A 19,046-nucleotide genomic window follows, 5' to 3' on the forward strand; every position below is an offset into this window, starting at 1 on the left:
TTATTGATAGTTTTGGCATCTTGTTCTTTGGGTATAAGACAGATGATGGACTTATTAATCTTCCTTGTGTATATTTTAATAAAATAAATTATTAAGAATCAAGACTAACTCATTAATTAGTGTTATGTAGACTTGTGATATCAAACTAACAAATCAAGTCAAAGTTATAAAGAGTTATGACATCACTCATCAATATATCAAATGTCTTATTTTTTTGGCATACATCCTAAATAAGAAAACTAAAACTTCACAAAATTATTTAAATAAAAATACTAAGATCTAAAAAAAAAAATAGAGTGGACCGCCCCACTGAGGGGCGATCAGGTCCTCATAATGGACCGCCCAATCAAGGGGCGGTTGGGACATTTAAAAAAAAAAATCGAGGATATATTTGTAGAAACCTTTTTTTTAGGGTATTAATAAAAATCTCCGTAGCTAGTGTTGCCCCTTTAAAATATATAGGAAGTCTCTATCCCATATTTCAAAGTTCAACCACTCTAATCTTCGCGAAAAAGACCATACGTATATATATGCATTTGAATAATGTAGTTATAATTTTTAATATTAATCACTATACAAATTATCCCGGCAATGATTATCTTGTTGATTGGTTTTAGGTAGCGAGACATCTCATTTTCTACCAAGCTAGTTTATACATATAGACTTTAGAGTAAAGCTAGCTAGGGTGTGATGTGCTCACCAAGAGGTATTGGTGAGCACAACTCGAAAAGTATATTGGATCGACTTTAAACTCTAAATTTAAACTGTTGAAATTCATGTACTTCATGAGTGATGTATGTACATATAAAATTTTGAAAGTTTTGAATTTATTTGCTACACGGTCAAGCGGTCAAAGAAATGATAAAAATTGAATATATAAAACAACTTATAAATTAAGTTATAATAAGTTATAAAAAGTTACTTTCTTTGACCGCTTGACCTTGTAAAAATAAACTCGAAACTTTCAAAAAAAATTATATACATGCATCACTCATGAAGTATAAGGATTTCAACGGTTTGGATTCAACGTTTGAAGTCAATCCAATATACCTTTGGAGTTGTGCTCACCAAATCCTCTTGATGAGCACATCACACCCTAGCTTTGCTCTACACTTTATACATACGTTTGGATGAAACAAGGAATAGAGTAAGAATATAGCTAATCTCAAGTTTGAGAATAGTAGCTAACTCAACTTTTAATTGGGTTAGTAGAATAGTGAGCTAATTCATATAAGATAAACAAAGAATAGTGGGTTAGTACTATTCTCGGTTCATCCAAACATCGAATAGCTCAAAAGAATAGTGCTATTCTCGGATTAGTGCTATTCTTGCTCCATCCAAACACACCGGCTAGCTAACTTTAAATAATAAATCTGTCATCTATATATCACACTCCCGATATGTCGGACTGCATATATACTAGGAAACATTGGAGACTCTTCAGAGGATAGTTGAGGATTTCTTACCAGCATACTAAGTTGCAGAATGACTGTTGAAGGATTAGTAGACTGGAGAGGAAGGCCAGTTAACACAAAATGGCATGGAGGTGTTAGAGCTGCACTCTTTCTCCACGGTACGCATTGATTTTTCTCTGTGTGTGTGCGCCCTTTAATTTTGTGTGTGTGTGGTGTGTGTGTGCGTGCACATGCACATGTAGAATATGGATCCTAGGAAAAGATCAGCTCTTTTTTTCTTGATTGGCAGAAGAGGAGCGTTGGTCGATCTCAGTTAGTCAGTTGGTTAGGTTATTGATTGGCAGGCTTTCTGTCCCTCTTTATTTCCAATTTCCACTTATAAACTTTATAATTATGTTTCTCCCTTAAACTTGGAACCGTAAATTTAAACCCGTGGCCATTTATTGCTTACTTAACAAACATATCTTTTCTCTCGATAATTCTGGCAGTGGTAGTGGTTCTGATGTACACGGTGAACATAGCAAACTTGATGAATTTGGTGTCATATTTGCATGGAACCATGCATATGGGTGTTGCTAGGTCTTCCACCATTGCCACAGATTTTATAGGTGCTATGTGCATGTTCTCTTTAGTTGGGGCTTTCATCTCCGACTCATATATCAAGCGTTTCTACACCATGCTCATATTTGCCCCCCTGGAGGTCTTGGTATAATTACTCATTTCCTTCTCCTTCTTTGTTCTTTGATCATTCTATTAATTTTTTAGTTTGGAGAAATATGAACACAGAAACATATGTTGTCTCACTGACCAAGGTTTTCCGGAGAAAAAATTGAAAAATTTGGTTTGAGAATTATATGAATTTTCTATATTGGTAGTGATCAGTCCTACAAGTAAAAATGGATTCCGTAGAAATAATGCTAAGTTAACAAAGATGGAGTAATTTTAGTCAACAAAAAATAACTAACACTTTAATTTGATTATGTAGAAAATGGTTTTGTACAGGCCCCTGCAAAATCTCAAAATTACGTGGTGTTTACGAAAAAAGTTCATAGTTAATTAGTAGCTCACCATACTTATATGTTACGTAATCAGCAGTTCAACATCATTATTTTTCTTAGTAGAATAAGTCAGAGTAAGAATGGGTCTGAAATCAGGTAACTAATTTATAATATTCTGGATAAGGAAGACCAAAGCATTAATTTATGCGTTACGTACTAAACAAAGTAGCTAAGATGTCATGTTCATGTTGGCTATTTATTATAGCTGCAATCATTGAATTATCAAACCTAGTTGAATTATTGGTAGACCAAATGTCTCGTGAACTCAGAAATAATAAGTTGAAGCATAAATATTTGTAAATTAAACTTGACAAACCTTTTGATTCTGAAGAATTATTTAACAAGAATTACTAGTAGTTCAATTCACATTTCAAAAGTTCTCTGTATACAAAGGTGAATTAAGTATCTGCTAACCACCTGTTTAGAACCACAATTGAGTAATATGACATTTGAAAAAGTTTCAAATGGTTTCAAAGGAAAGTCCTAATTTATCAGTGCTTCATGTTAAATATATCATTTAGACAACACTGATTAGGATTTAACCACTGTTAGTTGTGACCAACTACAAAGCAAGATTGCTATAGTACTTGAACCAAGTACCTCCTCCCTCAACCTAAGAAGCAACAACCGTATGTATTAACTCAAGGTATATAATAAATTAAAAAAAAAGGGTACTGCTTTCAACCCCCACTCTCCATGTCAAAAGTTAGTAGTATACAATTACACCAGACTGCAATAATTTAACCACCGTTAGTTATGGCCACCTTGTCATCTCCCTTTGGTATAGTTAGTGTACTTTCTGACAATTCAATTTCTAGGGCTACGGTCTCCTCACCATCCAAGCCCACTACCAATCTCTACACCCAGCACAATGCGACATCAACAAAGAAAACAATAACTGTGTCCAAGTTCACGGCTTCAACTTTGTTCTGCTAAACATTGGCCTCTATACAGTCACTTTTGGTGAAGGATGCTTGCGTGGCTGCATTACTCCCTTAGGAGGGGACCAGTTTGATGATGATGACCCGATCGAACAAAGACAAAAGATCAGCTTCTTTAATTGGTACACTTTTGGGATCTCCTTTGGTGGCTTCTTGGGGTTGATTTTCGTGGTTTGGGTGCAGAATAACAAGGGATGGGACATAGGTTTTGCACTTTGCACCCTCCTCGTTTTGACCGGGTTGATTGTCACAGCTTGTGGTTTCCCCTTTTACAGAAACCAAATACCAACTGGAAGCCCCCTTACTCGAATTTTACAGGTACGTGCTGGTGGAATTTTCTGCTACACTAGTGTATTTTAATAATATTGGTACGTCTAGTTGTACTGGCTCCTTATAAATTTACATTTATTGAATCTACTTCACATGCTTTCCCTAATCTTTCTATTGTAGGTGTTTGTAGCTGCATATAGAAACAGAAACCTTTCTTTAACAGACTACAGAGTATCAGAAGAAGTTGCCAATAGAAATACACCAGAAATGGAAGTCTTTTCCAGAACCAGAGGATTCAAGTAAAATTCTTTTACAAAATCCTACCTACCTTATATTCTTGTTATAGATTCACGCACGTCAATTTCACTTCCATATGTAAATTTTTAAATTATAGATTTCTGGACAAGGCAACAATAGATAATGGAGAGAAAGGAGACTGGTCCTTATGCAGTACAACGCAAGTAGAAGAAGCCAAGATAATCCTTCGCATGCTTCCTATATTCCTTAGTTCCACCATAGGATACTTACCCGTTTCTCTACTCTTGACCTTCACTGTTCAACAGGGTGGCACCATGAACACACAGCTTGGTAAAATCCACATATCTCCTGCAAGCCTCTTTGTCATACCAATCACATTTCAAATGGTAACTTTAGTAATCTATGACCGAGTAATTGTTCCGCTTCTACGAAAATTAACTGGCTACCCCGGGGGTATAACTCACTTGCAACGAATCGGCATAGGGCTTGTTTTTGTGACTGTTGCCACAGCTGTTGCAGCTCTTGTAGAAACAAAGAGAAAGAAAGTTGCAATTGACCATGGCTTAATCGACTCAAGCACAGGAGTTCCTATGTCCGTCTTGTGGCTGGGGTTACAGTTCTTTTTTCTAGGCATCTTAGATGTGACCTCATTTGTTGGATTGTTAGAATTTTTCTATAGTGAGATATCTACCAGGATGAAATCGATTGGCACATCAATTTTCTTCTGCATACTTGGATTGTCAGCTTGGTTGTCAAGCTTCCTCATTAATGTGGTGAATAAGGTTACGAGAAATGGAGAGGGAAAGGGCTGGTTAGATGGAGCAAACTTGAACAAGAGCCACCTTGATAGGTTCTATTGGTTGCTCTCAGTTATTGGGTTGGTCTCGTTCTTGAATTATGTTTATTGGGCTAACAAATATGTATGTAGGTACAATCCAGGAATTGTGACAGAAGATGCAAAAAGATCTAAGCAGTGGCGGATCCAGAATTTCTATCAGGGTAGGGCACTAATTGAATTCAAATAGCTAATCGGGTTCAAATCCATTAACTTATCGGGTACAATACTATATTCGTACATCTCACTTTTATTATACAATAAAAGCATACAAAAAATAAAAGTAATTGCAAAATTAATAGAATTAAATTGTAAATTCAAATATTACACAACAAATAATGTTACATACGTGATAACATAAAACAACAATTAAGAAGCAAAGATATTTGTCAAGAATAGAAACCAAATAAAAATATCGATAATATACCATCTTATAGTGACACACGGTAAATATTTGAACAAAAAGGTAGAGAAAGGTGGGCATTCACATCAGCACATGTATACCTATGGAATGGCAATTGGGCTTTTGGTGAAAATATAAGATGGAATATATAGGATGGAATGCCATGTACACAAAGAAAGTAAATATTTGGACTTTCCGTGAGCCCAATTAGTCTAAAATCTGAAAAGTTGAATATCATATATAATAAATTTGTGGGTCCCATAGTCAGAATTGTCTTCTTCACTTTTCTCTTCTTCTCTTTCTAATTTCTTTGTACAGCCGATTTTGGCCGAAGCACAGATATTTGTTTTAAATCAATTTTTTTCTCATAATAGTGACTGATTGGGCCAAAGCAATGGTATTTTTGAACCAGGGGTAGGCACTCCTTCGAATTAGGGGTAGGCACATGAAAAATTAGTACTAATTCTAAAAAAAAAATCAAATCCAGGGGTAGGCAAGTGCCTACCCCTGAGCCTTCATAGATCCGCCCCTGGATCTAAGAGATCAGAGACAGATACCATTTGAACTTAGTTGTATGGATGTGCTTTGATTAATTTATGGACTATTATTGCACAAAAGCTCATCTTGATTAATTTATGTTTTTGAAGATCTGAAATTTCTTACAATCCTCTTTCGTAAAGAAAAAACCAGAAAAGTTAAAATTGGTGAGAAATTTAAGTTTTATTCATTCAAAATTAATATCATTTAATTTGGCATTTGATGCCAAAGAACATAAATAAGAACAAAAGAAGGATAGGTGTTGAACTAATATTATTACCGAAAAGGAACTTAAAGAGCCACCTGAAGAAAAAAGAAAGAAAGAACGCACTCTCCAGCCCAGCTCTTAAGCTATCGGTAAATCAAATTCACCTCCACCATCCAAGATTCTCCAATCATGGCCCAGTTTATTGGTTACAGCTAGGCCTGCTAAGAAACTTGTACCGGTACCAAATTTATTTCTTTAGATATATCAATACGAAATTTGATTTCATTCATCAATTCAACTATCCATAGGCCCTTCAATATAGTGTGTAGTCACTGAGTTCGAATTAGAAATATTTCACTGTTGCTAAGATGGTGGTGGTGGAAGGCATACCAAGAACCTAATGGATTATGGGGCTGCACAATACACAAGATTAGAAAGCTGAATTTTCGGTTTACAGGCCTGCTAATCTGGAAGGTTGGAGGTTCATTTTTCTGGCAAAACTTGTGTAAAATTAAGCATGTTTTCCACTGGTCAGCGCAATGGTCAATTGGGACAGGAGAAAATATTTCTTACTGGTATGATTCATGGGATGAAATTCCAATTAGATTTTACAGAGATGGGGAATTGAGACCGAGTTACCAAGCTATGTCGCTCCGTGAGGCATATGAATTGCTTTTAGGGACCAAGATGTCGACATTGAAGATTTTTTTGTTGAACAAGAGGACTCACTAATTTGGAGGTGGTCTTCATCTGGTATATACTCTTCTAGTTCATTTTATAAAATGTTCTTGTCGGGTGGGAAAACCCGATGGGCATTCATGGAAGTTTGGAACAGCTTTGCACCAGCAAAGGTGAAAAAATTTTCATTCTTTTTTCTAAAAGAAAGAATTTTAACTCATGAGGTGATGTTAATAAGGGGTATGGTGTGTGATCTCAAATGCCCGTTATGTGATAACTGTGTGGTGGAAACGGCTTTGCATTTGATGTTTTATTGTGTGTATGCGAGCCGAGTGTGGGACTTTGTACAAACTAGAATTGGGCAAACTCTGTTAATAAGGGGTGACACAGTTGCTCAGACATGGCACTTGTCATCATCTACTTGTAGAAGAGGAGCAAGGGAAAGGAGATTGTGGGCAACAAGATTTATGGTTGTGTTGTGGCATGTGTGGAAACAGAGGAAAGAGGTGATATTTAGAGGTTCGGTGCTGCATCCAAGAATACTAGCATCTAAGATAGTGAAGAAGTGGGGCTGTGGGTTCGGTTTTGTAGACAGACCAGTGCTACATATCCAGGTCAAGCATTGGGTACAGAGAGAGTAGTAACTATGTGTATAGCGGTGTAAGATTGTGATGTAAACATATCTATTTATTTCAAACTTGGTAGTCTCTACCAAGTATTTAAAAAAAAAAGAAAAAAGAATTAGATCATCATTTTCTCATGTCAGACTAGTACCTGTCCTTTCCTAGAACTGACAAGTTGCAATGGTAATAACCAGAGAAAAAAATTGAAATTAATGCTATTTTCAGAGTTTGGCAAATTGTCAGAATCAAGAATATTAAATCAAAATAAACTTGTGTTGTTTTTATGCTTCTCAAAACTTTTCCAAATGCCAAACTCTGAATTTGCTAAAAGAAATAAATTTTCCAAACTGCATGGGGGTGTAGTATCCGTTGAGTTTAAGCTCGATCCAAAGCGACTCATCCGGTGAGCTCAGTCTTCTTCCATATATCACACCTTGTGCCAATGTGAACACACTGGCCCACTGACAATGGCATACTCCCTCGGAGTCATCAGCTGTAGCGCCCGCCCCATCACCTGAAGGGTCTAACCCTTCAACCTATTCACATAAAATTTTCAAAATAATTAGTTCAATAGAATAAAATCAATGATATGTTCGCTAGTCGATAATACAACAGTACCAGATCAAGCCACACGTAGGAACATTTTCTTTATATGGCTCTAAATATGCACATTTCTAATTCCTTTTTTTTTCATTATGCATACAGTGGTGCCTTTTTCGACTTGCAATCTTGAGATGAAGCTGTTCAGACCCTGACAATCTACAAAATAAAAAACATAAATTATACATACTCTCTAGGATGAAGTACATAGTCAGGCAACTCGAAAATAATGCTGCAAACTCAAGTGCCGGTCATATGTTGTTTGATCTGATTGAAAAGCTGCACCTTGCTTTCAGGCAACCAGCTTTTTTCCGCTAAGGTCATCCCACAAGGGCACATCCATGATCCCGATATCACCAAAATTGGGGAAATCATTATTCGAGCTTATTACTGTTTCTTAGGTCTTTTTGGGACAATCCAAAATCTCGTGGAAATACACATGGAAGTATAATTCCTTCCTATCAGCACCTAGCTGCAGAGGAAGAGCTTGGAATGTGGGTCTGTCTTCTTTCTCAAAGACTTGAGTTTTCTCAAGGTCTTTAATGGGTTGTTGATACAAGGAGGGCAAAGGTAAAGAGTGGGAGAGCAGCCATTGTTTTAGGCATTACAAGTGACGCTATCTTTGCTATTACTATTCTATTGGTTAATGGAAAGAATGGGAAATTGTGGGTGTATTATTTTAGTTTTAAATGCACAAGGTATATAACAAAATAAAGTTTTATATTGTAAGTAATTAACCATTATTAATGCTTGTTCTAGGGTAAACAAAAATTGTTGAGGCCTTTATATAGTTGAGGTGGTAAAGCCGTGCAAGCTACTTTAAAAGATTGGACTTTCTGATTTGATTGTCTGAATCAATTCTTTATCAATTTTTTAATTCGAATGTGCAATTAGATCTGACAGTTTTAAAATGGAATAGCACTTAGGCCTTACAGAACAGGGATCCATATACGTACGTGAGGGTACAATTAGAAAGAATGTTCTGAATTTATTCCGAGTCGGATCAAAAAATTATTCAATAACTAATTGTAGATATAAGAGGTTTGTTTTGAGATTCGTTCGTGCCAGAGGATTTCCTAATTGTACCCTCAGGTAACATGAGGGGATACAGATTCTATGGGAACAGCTTCCGGATGTCAATTGATGGATATTAATATTATTAGAAGTAGAAGTAGGGTTTTAAAAATTGCTTGCTGAAATTGGTCTGCTTTTTCTTGTTTGACAATATAATTATTGTGCACTTTCTACTTTCATGTCGTGCCTGCATAGTTTTCCAATTGTACAGTCTCTAATTAATATCTATGTTGATGTAAATTCTAATTGAGTACAATGACATCCATGCAATTCTGATTCTCCATCTACAAGTGAAATAACTTCAACTAGTAGCTTATTTCCAATTATGCACAGCCTTTGTTTGGTGCTGTTCCAACAAAGACTGGATCTGAATTCCAAAATGTAAAATGCTGGTATAGAGCATTTCGGCTGTTCTTGTTTCAAGGTTTATTTTCATGTCAGAGTATCATTCTTAACCTGATTATTTATTAATTTCAATTTTTCATTTATCTATATCTCAAATAAGAAATAACTCTTTGAACATGCTAATTTGGACTAGTTGCTTTAATTACTTTTCTGTCTATAAAAATGTTCAAACTACTGATTATGGTTAGAAGAGAATTGGCATATGCCCCTTTTAAAATATACAGATTGTAATGCATCATATGGCAAGTTGGCAACAAGATTATTTTCTCGTACAAAAAAGAGAGAACCAGCGCTACTTGCATATTTCGGAACAGAAACTGATCCTTAACCCATAATTAAAGTTTAAAAGTAGCAAACTAAGAAAAAAAAAAAAAAAAAACAAAGCAGCAGAGTGGCGTAAAGCCATAAACCATAGCAATATGAGCATCACTATCTGGTAATTAGCTAGATATCATTTCCATGGGGGTTGCGTCATGGGGGTGTAGTACCCGTGGATTTTAAGCTCGATCCAAAGCGAATCATCGGGTGAGCTCAGTCTTCTTCCATATATCACTCCTTGTGCCAATGTGAACACCCCGGTCCCACCGACAATGGCAAACTCCCTCGGAGTTGTCAGCTGTAGTGCGCGCCCCATTATCTGAAGGGTTGAACCCTTCAATCTAATAAAATTATCAAAATAATAAGTTTTATAGAATAATAAATTAAAAATCAACTGGTATGTTACAACTGTACCAGATCAAGCCCCATGTAAGAACATTTTCTCTATATGGCTCTAAATATGAACATTTCTATTTCTTTTCTTTTTTTTTCACTAAGCATGCAATGGTGTCTTTTTCTATTTGCAATTTTGAGAGTGTAGATGCAATGGCGAAAATTAACAAAATAAAGAACACAAATTAATTACAAATACTATATATCCGGGAATAACTTACGCGGGCAACTCAAATGCAATGCTGCAACTCAAGTGCCAGCCATATGTTTTTTGATCTGATTGAAGAGTGGCGCCTTGCATTCGGGCAATGATCGTTTTTTGGTTAAGATCACTCCACAAGGGCACATCCATGATCCCGATTTGACCGAATTCGGGGAAATCAGTATTTGGGCTTATTACTGTTTCTGTGGTCTTGTTGACACCATCGAAAATCTCGTGGAAGTACACATGGAAGTAGAATTCTTTCTTATCGGCAGCTAGCAGAGGAAGAGCTTGGAATGCGGGTCTCTCTTCTTTCTCAACGACTTGAGGTTTCTCGAGGTCTTCAATGGCGAAGGTTGTTGATACAAGGAGGGAGAAGATAAAGAGTGTGAGAGCAGCCATGGTTTTAAGCTTTTCAACTGATGGATGGATGTGGAAAGAATGGGCATTGTGTGGGGGTATTAATAGGGAACTTCTTGAACCAATTACTGGTCCAACACCAACCTAACATGGATTATTGTAGTTTAAATGGACGAGGTAAATAAGAAAATAACATTTTATTGTAATTAAGTAACCATTAAGGCTTGTTCTAGGGTTTGTTGGGAAATTATAAAGGTCAAACAATTACGCTTTATCTAGAGATCAAACAATTACATCTCATCTAGGGGTCAAACAGTTACACCCTGGAGAAGGAGAAACAGTTCCCCACCTTAACCTAATGATCGTCATATGCTAAAGAGACCCAAAATAGAAATCATAAGTGCGGAACATAATACCTGATTCTATGTCGTTTGTCATGGAATAACCAAAGTAATAGTAGAGCAAGTCATCTCTGTGAGCAAGAGACAAGTCTTCAATGGCAAGAAGTCATTCTCGTATTTTGTTGTCGGGTTGAGAAATAAGTCTTCCAATACAACAAAGTGTGGTCCTTGAGAAATCATCTTCAAATTTTTTTAATGAATTTCTCTTCTCTATTCTTTTATGGTGAAAGAAGAAGAGAAGGCACATATAACTATATTTTTCTAAAGGGAAAAACATATGTTCAATTTTTATGTTTTTTTTTTGTTACATTGTGTCTTGAGGATCAATTCTTATATATGATAACTTTTATGATTATCTACCAATTTGAAAAAGATATAATGTGTTGTGCATCAAAAAACTATGTGACTGCATCGATATCTGTGCAGACTGCACAACCCTGCAAATTTCTAAATCAGTCCATCAATGATTTGGTCTTTATCTAAATTTTTCTACACATTTATGGACCACACCCTAATGAATATATTAATTGTTTATTACTTTCTTTGATCACTTTAATTGACAACCATATATGACAGTAAACAATCCATAATTATATTACATATATGCTCAATATTGACATTAAATTCAACGGGGTTGGTAATAAATCAAACAGGGTTAACAAAAATTGAACTATCTAAATTAGTTCTTGATCAATTGTCCAATTTAGTGTGCAATTAGCTAAGATTGGACAGTTTTTTTTTTGAAACTTTGGTAGTAGCTATCAAGTATAATAGATGGGACAGTTTTAAAACTTACTATTAGATGGAAATTACAAGATAATAGTAAATAGTTTTGTACTTTTTGTATTGCTGGAGGGCTAAAGCAAAGAGCAACACGTGAATCACGCAGAGGCTCAGGGAACATGCATGGAAGAGATAAGATTGCATTTATTTATTTATAAATAATAAATAAAATCTCTGAAGGATAATTGAGTAAAATTATAAACTAACAACACAAATATAGCAGAGTGGACTTTGGTCCAGTGATAGATCACATGTACCATGCAAAAGTATAACGTAGCTCAATGCAAACATGCAAAAATCACATATTTGTTTTGTTATTACCCACTGACCTGAGATGAATTGAACTAATTAGGCCGGGTCTATAATAAGAACAGTACATGCAAACCAAATAGCACAACGGCTCCAAAGAATAATTTTAACTGCCGGTTGAAATAATAAATTTTCTTTTTACAGTGCATATATATGAGTTCTAGCTCATATTCATGTGAAGAAAAAAATCTCAAATGCTACACGTCTTGGGTAAGAGACCGAATCTCCTACACTCCTGGGAGTAGGAAATTCTTGCTTCTAGAGTTACTGCCGGATGGGTTCGAATTGGGTCGAAAATTAAATATTTAAATATTAAAAGTGATTCCGCTTTCACCTAACAAGGGCTCTAGAGACAGGAATTTCCTGCACTCCTGGGGGCAGGTGATCCAGATCCCTTGAATAAACATGGCCTCTATTTTTCTATATTGATAGATTGAATGATTTGTGCGTAGTGTGTACTAGTTGAATTTAGGGCGTCTCAAGGGTGCTAAGTGCGTGCTAAATTACTCGCGAATTATTCAAAAACAAAATGCATAACCAAATTAATTGTCAAAGTTCTCTCGGTGCCCATATGGAGAAATCCGTATCTCTTCGATATTGCAGAGGATTACCCTCACTTTACGGTTTGAGATTAAATTTCAACTGGTTTGATATTCAGGCTGCAATAGGAGGCAGTATTTTTGGGCTTTGAGATTCGTGTCAAGTTAAAAAGAACAGTTCAGATCTAGTAATTGTAAAAGATTCCCTTATCAGGTATTGGAGAGGATGTGAATTCCATATGGAGGGGGTTCATTTACGCCACTACAGTACTGCCCCCGTGGATTCAATCGAGAGTCGATCGAGACCTCGTGCTCGTGAAAATGATTGAATCAAAGCACGCGAGCAGAGAGCTTGCAGCAGTAGATTTCTTGAACCGCTTGCAAAATGTGAATTCATGTGGAACCCACTTAGGATGCAACAACAGCATCTCGCATCAGAATGTTATAAATATTATCATCGCAGAAAATCCAGGGGTACTAATTAATACAGAGATATGCATTTCAAGCGTGAATCACGAGTTTGGGTTCTCTTGCCTTGATGTTACTATCCTATCAAATGAATTTATGCCAACGGTCGCTGAGGTGCGGAAAGCGGGCACAATAAACAGATGGTCGTCACCTAGTAGCTAGTACTGACACCAAGTCACCGCTGTTGAATTTATTGTCAACTTTGTTCGATTTAATGCTAATATTGAGTATACATGTAATCTAATTATGGATTGTTTACTAGCATATATAATTATCAATTAATTAAAGTGATCAAATAAGGTAATAGACAATTAATATATTCATTAGGATGTGATCCATAAATGTGTAGAACAATTTAGGCAAATATCAAATTATTAATGGACTGATTTAGAAATTTGCAATTCAGAAAAGTACATTTTATGAGGTCAGAAATCTGCCTTTATGTAGGGTTGTGTTGTCCGCACGGATATCGATGCAGTTGCACAGCTTTTGATGTGTCAGCACGGTTTTTGATGCACAACACATTATACCTTTTTCAATTTGAAAGATAACCATAAATATTATTATATATAAGGATTGGTCCCCAAGGCACAAGGTAACCAAGAAAAACACAGAAACTGAACATATTTTTTTCTCTTAAGAAAAATATAGGTTTGTGTGCCTTCTCTTCTTCTTCCACCATCAAAGAATAGAGAAGAAAAATTCATTAGGAAATATGGAAAGGATTTCTCAAGAGCCACACCTTGCTGTATTGGAAAACTTATTCCTCGACCCGACGACAAAAGGCGAGAATGACTTCTTGTCATTGAAGACTTGTTTCGTGCTCACGGAGACGGCTTGCTCTACTATGGCTTTGGTTATTCCATGACAAACGACATGAAATCAGATATTATGTTCCACACTTATGATTTATGTTTTGAGTCTCTTTGGCATAAAACGGTCCTTAGGTTAAAGTGGGGAACTGTTTCTTCTTCTCCAGAGTGTAAGTGTTTGACCCCTAGATGAGATGTAATTGTTTGATCTCTAGATAAGACGTAATTGTTTGGTCTTTATGATTCCCCAACAACCGCTGCTTATAGCAGTTTGGTAAGACACCTCACTTCTTCCGTGGGAGAGTGGGTTCAATCCCTGTCAAAGACAGAAAATAGTATATGTGCGGGCAACCTACGGGCAATTCTAATAAAAAAAAAGTACACTAAAACAATGACACTGCTCCAGTACCTAGGTAGAGAATCCGATTTAAATTTCTCGTTTATATATTTGAGCTTAAACGAAGAATTCAGACTCACGAGTTTCACGTGTTACGAGTGCCTCGGTTCTAGTTTAACGCAGGTGAGGTTTTCGATATTTTTAAGAAGAAATATTTGTTTGTGTAAATTATTGATCAGCTAAATAAATAGAGAAGTTAAAATATAATTGTTGGATCATACTTTTTTTTAAACTCCTTTAGAAAATTATTTTAAAGGATTGTTGCTTCTTTTGTCTCTACGATCGATGCTCCATTGCTCCGTCTTTCAAGACACTATTTCTCTCATTTAATCAAATTATTATTGAGTGAGGCTACTATGCATATATAATTATTGGTCCGAATCAATATCTTCATTTTAAAAGTTCAAACAATTGATATGAACCATTCAACATAATCTAAATATGAAAATATACTTGTAGATAAAATTATATATTTTTTAGATTTATTTATTATTATTTTAGATAGGTAAAAAAAATTAGATATTCTAAGTCATACAAAAATAGTAATTTTTTACCTATCTAAAAATAGTAAAAAATCTAAAAAAAAATATATATTATGCAATTACATTTTCATACAAAGATGATATTAAACAACACGACTTGACTATTTGGACTTGGAAGAAGATATTGAATTTTTTTTTTTTTTCTTTTTTTTGTTTACTACTATCAAGCTTTCTTTTCGACTTAGTGGTCTAAGCTCTCTCTTTTTCCTTCATTAAAAAAGTATTTTGGGTCTCTCTTCATCTAATAAAGTAATTTATTATTCTACGTACGTTACATTCACTAGTGGAAAAACAGGAATCAGGATCGACCTATCTGGATCGGCTATATGAAACAACCGATACTAATATCTATCAGGATCGGTTGTTTATACAAAACCGATCCTAAAAATTAATAAGATCGGATTTTTTAGTCAACTGATCCTAATAGTTCAGCTATCAGGATCAATTGTTTATAAAAACCGATCCAAATAGTATGAGGATCGGTTTTTACAAACAATCGATCCTGATAGTTGAACTATCAGAATCAATTGCTTATACAAAACCGATTCTGATACTATCAAGATCGATTTTTTATATACAACTGAGTTAAGAACAACTAAACATCCGATCCTAATAGTTGTACTATTAGGATCAATTGTTTAGAACAACTAAACAACTGATCTAGTTATATTATAAATTATTTTAATAAATTATCTTAAAAATTTTAATGTTATTTTTTGTAGCTAATTTTATTTCATGTTAAAAGTAGTTTTCAAGTTTTAATTTTCTTGTAACTTATTTTTTTTGGATGTTTTAAACAAATTTTCCAGAAATATATTATTGATTGAGAAAGTCTTATTATTCATAAATAGTTGTACCAAAATTTTAATATTTCTTAAGCATGTCATAATATTGGTTCCTAAAGTCTTAATATTTCTTAAGCAGGTCATAATATTGGTTCCTAAAGACTATCTGGATCGGTTCCTAGGTTAAGAACCGATCCAGATAGTTATCAGGAGCGATTCTTAAGCTAGGAACCGATCCTGATAGTCTTTAGGAACCAATATTATGACCTGCTTAAGAATTATTAAGACTTTAGGAACCAATATTATGACATGCTTAAGAAATATTAAAATTTTGGTACAACTATTTATGAATAATAAGACTTTCTCAATCAATAATATATTTCTGGAAAATTTGTTTAAAACATCCAAAAAAAATAAGTTACAAGAAAATTAAAACTTGAAAACTACTTTTAACATGAAATAAAATCAAAATTGAAAGACTATCTGGATATATCATACTAGGTCAGATGGTCAAAAATCAAAATTGTTCCTTTTTTAATTTTAGTAGTTGTGCCATTGAAAAACTTCCTTTAATTATTTATTAATTAGTATATATTGCATATATTGTGCGGAATTAACAAACTGTTGTATTTGGATGTATCTATAGATCTGTTTTGTTGTTAGTTCCATTGCGATTTGGTTTCATTTTGTTCACATGCTCCTTTGTGCTTGTCGGCATTCAATTTCCTCTTGTGCTTTAAATTTCTTTATAAAGAAACCTTTTTAATTTTAATTTTTATGTTGTGTTGTATTTAGTATTAGCAACCCAAGTCAAAAATACCTCAAAAGTAATCCGCTTGTCCCCCAAAACAAATGCCGCACTCAAAAAAAAATAGAAGAAAATGATATATTCAGAGTTATGATGGTCATGTATTCAGAGGCAAATTTAGAATTTTAGTAAGGAGAGAAAAAAAAATAGCAAATCGGATTTAAATCTATTAACTAAATTAGAATTTAATTAATTAAAAATAAATAAATAACTTACAGTTCTAACTCTAATTATCTAATTTGTCCAAATTTGAAAAATAAAAAAAGATATTGTCTTAATTTTTTTAATAGTGTTGTATGGATTGGCGCCTGACAAACTTTTCAGATATTAAGTTCCTTACTGAGTTCACCCCTGCATGTACTGGTTCAATTACTAAGGAAAAATATATAAAATAAAACTTTAGACTATGCAAAAATCAAAATCATTCATTTTTTTATGTCCAATATGCTCCTGAAATATTCTAGTTTAAATCAAAAACGGTGGCTGCTGATTTTACTGTTTTGTTAAGCCACCGTTAGATCAACAATTTTGTAAAATACTTAATAAATAGTAAAAAAATTCAGAAAGATGTAAAATTTGGTCTCCAAGCACATATTAATATGGAGAACAAGATGAACAGTTTGGATCGGCCAATTGAATTTTGAATTTTAGATTTATAGTTCAATGCACGAACCCTTCCATACATTGCAATGCACCATAGCCCATCTCTCTCTCTCTCTATATATATAAGTCTGTACAAGACATTATAATTAATATGCATTAATTCATGATATGTGCAAGAAGTGATCAATGTTTTAAATATTAGAGAAGATATATGTAGCAGTAGCATGCAATAAAAATATAATCTTCATTTTTCTAGCCAAATTTCTAGCATCATAGAATAACACGTTAGCAAAATTTCATGATTTTTGCCAAACATTCAATGTCATGATTTAACCAAGAAACCCTTTTATAACTATCAGGATCAGTTTTTTGGTTAAACAACCGATCCTACCGATCCTGATAGTTATTATCAGGATTAGCTGTTTACTATCAGGATCAATTATTTTGAAACAACCAATCCTGATAACTCCCTAGGGTTCTTATTTTCATTCCGTGCCTCTCATTTTCAACTTAGCGAAAATCAAACCCGCCTCTCAACTCCTCCGTCTCTCTCTGTCTCAGTCTCTCCCTCTTCTAGGGTTCTTATTTTCATTTCGCGCCTCTCGTTTTTAACTTAGCAAAAATCAAACCCGCCTCTCAACTCGTCCGTCTCTCTCTCTCGATCATGTCAAAAAAAGGCGAAGAAGACGAAAACTGACAAGGATGTGCCATCCATCTCTTCCATGTTCATGGAATGAGATGAATGATGATGCCCCGGCTTATACCCTTAAATTATACTTAAGGTGCATACTGTTTATTTTCTCAAATCTCTTATGTACATTTGAGCATCTTTTGTATTTTTAATTTACACTAAATTGCAGTATTATAGTTCATGGTTTCAATTTTTTTTTTCATTTGAGCAAGGCTTTTTGAGATTATTCCATCGGCGGTGAAGAGGTACACTTTGAGGTATGCTAGCTAGGTTTTCCTTGTCTTTCAATTTAAATAATACATGTATCGAATATGCACAAACAAGCAATTAATGATATAAATATTTGTTCATATTTTGAAGTTTGCACTGGTGGAGACGATAAAAGAGGGAGTGCCATACATGTGGCTGAATTTTATTTTGCTATTGCACCGAATTTCTTCAACTATTATTGTACTTATTTTTGTGTTTCATGAATTTTATTTTGTGTTCTTAATTGGTTTTGAGCTCCAATAAATCAATGGTAAATAAAAAAAAATATTTTATGCTGGCCAGCAAATATATATGGAAGCTGGCCAAATAAAAAAATATTTTTTTTAGATCCAATATAACATCAGGATCGGTTGTTTGAAACAACTGATCCTGACAACTATCAAGATCGGTTATTTCAAACAACTGATCCTGATAGTTATCAGTATCGATCGCCTTCATCAGAATCGGTTGTATTCCGATACTAATATGCGTATATAACCGATCTTGATTCCATATTTTCCACTAGTGATTTTATAGTTCTATGTTCGGAATCGTCTCTTTGTATGACCAAATTGATTACAATAATTATTACATGATATAATTTGTTCAGATTCACATGATATGCCGGATAATTAGGTAACAAAATTTATATTAGAACTTAAATGGACTAAATGTCATACTTTTAATACAGCAACCACATGATATGATGATAATATAAGAATCATGCTTATTTCAAAATATTTAAAATAATGAGTAATGACGTCCTAAAACCGATCCAGTTTGTAGAATATTAAACAATAAATTAAATGAGATTTTTAAATGAAGTATGATTTAGGTAGCTCTCTATAGAAATCTCTCCCACAAGCAGTGGTAGAGCTTTTCAAGGACCAAACAAATAATGTGGCATGAACCCCGTCCCGCTGTTTTTTTATTCATAGCATTAAAAAAAATTAAAATTAAATCAGTAGCATTATTTTGAGATGATGTTGAAGGAAAAACAAGCTTTCTTTGCGGGCTGCTTTATTCATCCCGGACCAGTATTTGTTTGGGCCGCTACTATTCATCATGGCCTACCTTTTTC

The 19,046-nt window shown here is 34.4% G+C and overlaps 2 protein-coding genes across 3 annotated transcripts; one reads left to right on the plus strand and one right to left on the minus strand.

Annotated features, from left to right (window-relative positions):
• The first annotated feature begins 1,420 nt into the window (after window positions 1-1,420).
• Window positions 1,421-4,967, plus strand: LOC144575288 (protein NRT1/ PTR FAMILY 4.5-like). The gene is made up of 5 exons (XM_078325381.1): window positions 1,421-1,573; window positions 1,904-2,121; window positions 3,292-3,732; window positions 3,865-3,983; window positions 4,079-4,967. The coding sequence occupies exons 1-5, from the start codon at window positions 1,486-1,488 to the stop codon at window positions 4,965-4,967; spliced, it is 1,755 nt and encodes a 584-aa protein (XP_078181507.1). The 5' UTR covers window positions 1,421-1,485.
• A 2,611-nt stretch (window positions 4,968-7,578) lies between these two features.
• Window positions 7,579-10,715, minus strand: LOC144575848 (dirigent protein 20-like). Of its 2 annotated transcripts, none has more exons than XM_078326093.1 (2): window positions 10,238-10,653; window positions 7,579-7,762 (listed from the first exon to the last, which is right to left on the minus strand). In XM_078326093.1, exons 1-2 carry the CDS (start codon window positions 10,618-10,620, stop codon window positions 7,750-7,752), a joined length of 396 nt encoding a protein of 131 aa, XP_078182219.1. In that variant the 5' UTR covers window positions 10,621-10,653; the 3' UTR covers window positions 7,579-7,749. The 2 variants fall into 2 exon arrangements, with proteins under 2 accessions (XP_078182219.1, XP_078182220.1); XM_078326094.1 differs by lacking the exon at window positions 7,579-7,762 and adding an exon at window positions 9,550-9,964 and having other exon boundaries at window positions 10,238-10,715.
• Between the last annotated feature and the right edge of the window lie 8,331 nt (window positions 10,716-19,046).

Source organism: Carex rostrata, chromosome 24 (genome assembly GCF_964058835.1).
Source record: "Carex rostrata chromosome 24, lpCarRost1.2, whole genome shotgun sequence".
Classification (NCBI taxonomy): domain Eukaryota; kingdom Viridiplantae; phylum Streptophyta; class Magnoliopsida; order Poales; family Cyperaceae; genus Carex; species Carex rostrata.

Bases quoted from the DNA above. Each gene is read 5' to 3' on its own strand.
- LOC144575288 (XM_078325381.1), top strand. From the start codon at position 1,486: ATGACTGTTGAAGGATTAGTAGACTGGAGAGGAAGGCCAGTTAACACA. The intron at 1,574-1,903 runs GTACGCATTGAT...TAATTCTGGCAG, and splicing joins AGCTGCACTCTTTCTCCACG to TGGTAGTGGTTCTGATGTAC. The intron at 3,733-3,864 runs GTACGTGCTGGT...TTTCTATTGTAG, and splicing joins CCCTTACTCGAATTTTACAG to GTGTTTGTAGCTGCATATAG.
- LOC144575848 (XM_078326094.1), bottom strand. From the start codon at position 10,620: ATGGCTGCTCTCACACTCTTTATCTTCTCCCTCCTTGTATCAACAACC. The intron at 9,965-10,237 runs GTAAGTTATTCC...TAATTTTATTAG, and splicing joins ATTGCATTTGAGTTGCCCGC to ATTGAAGGGTTCAACCCTTC.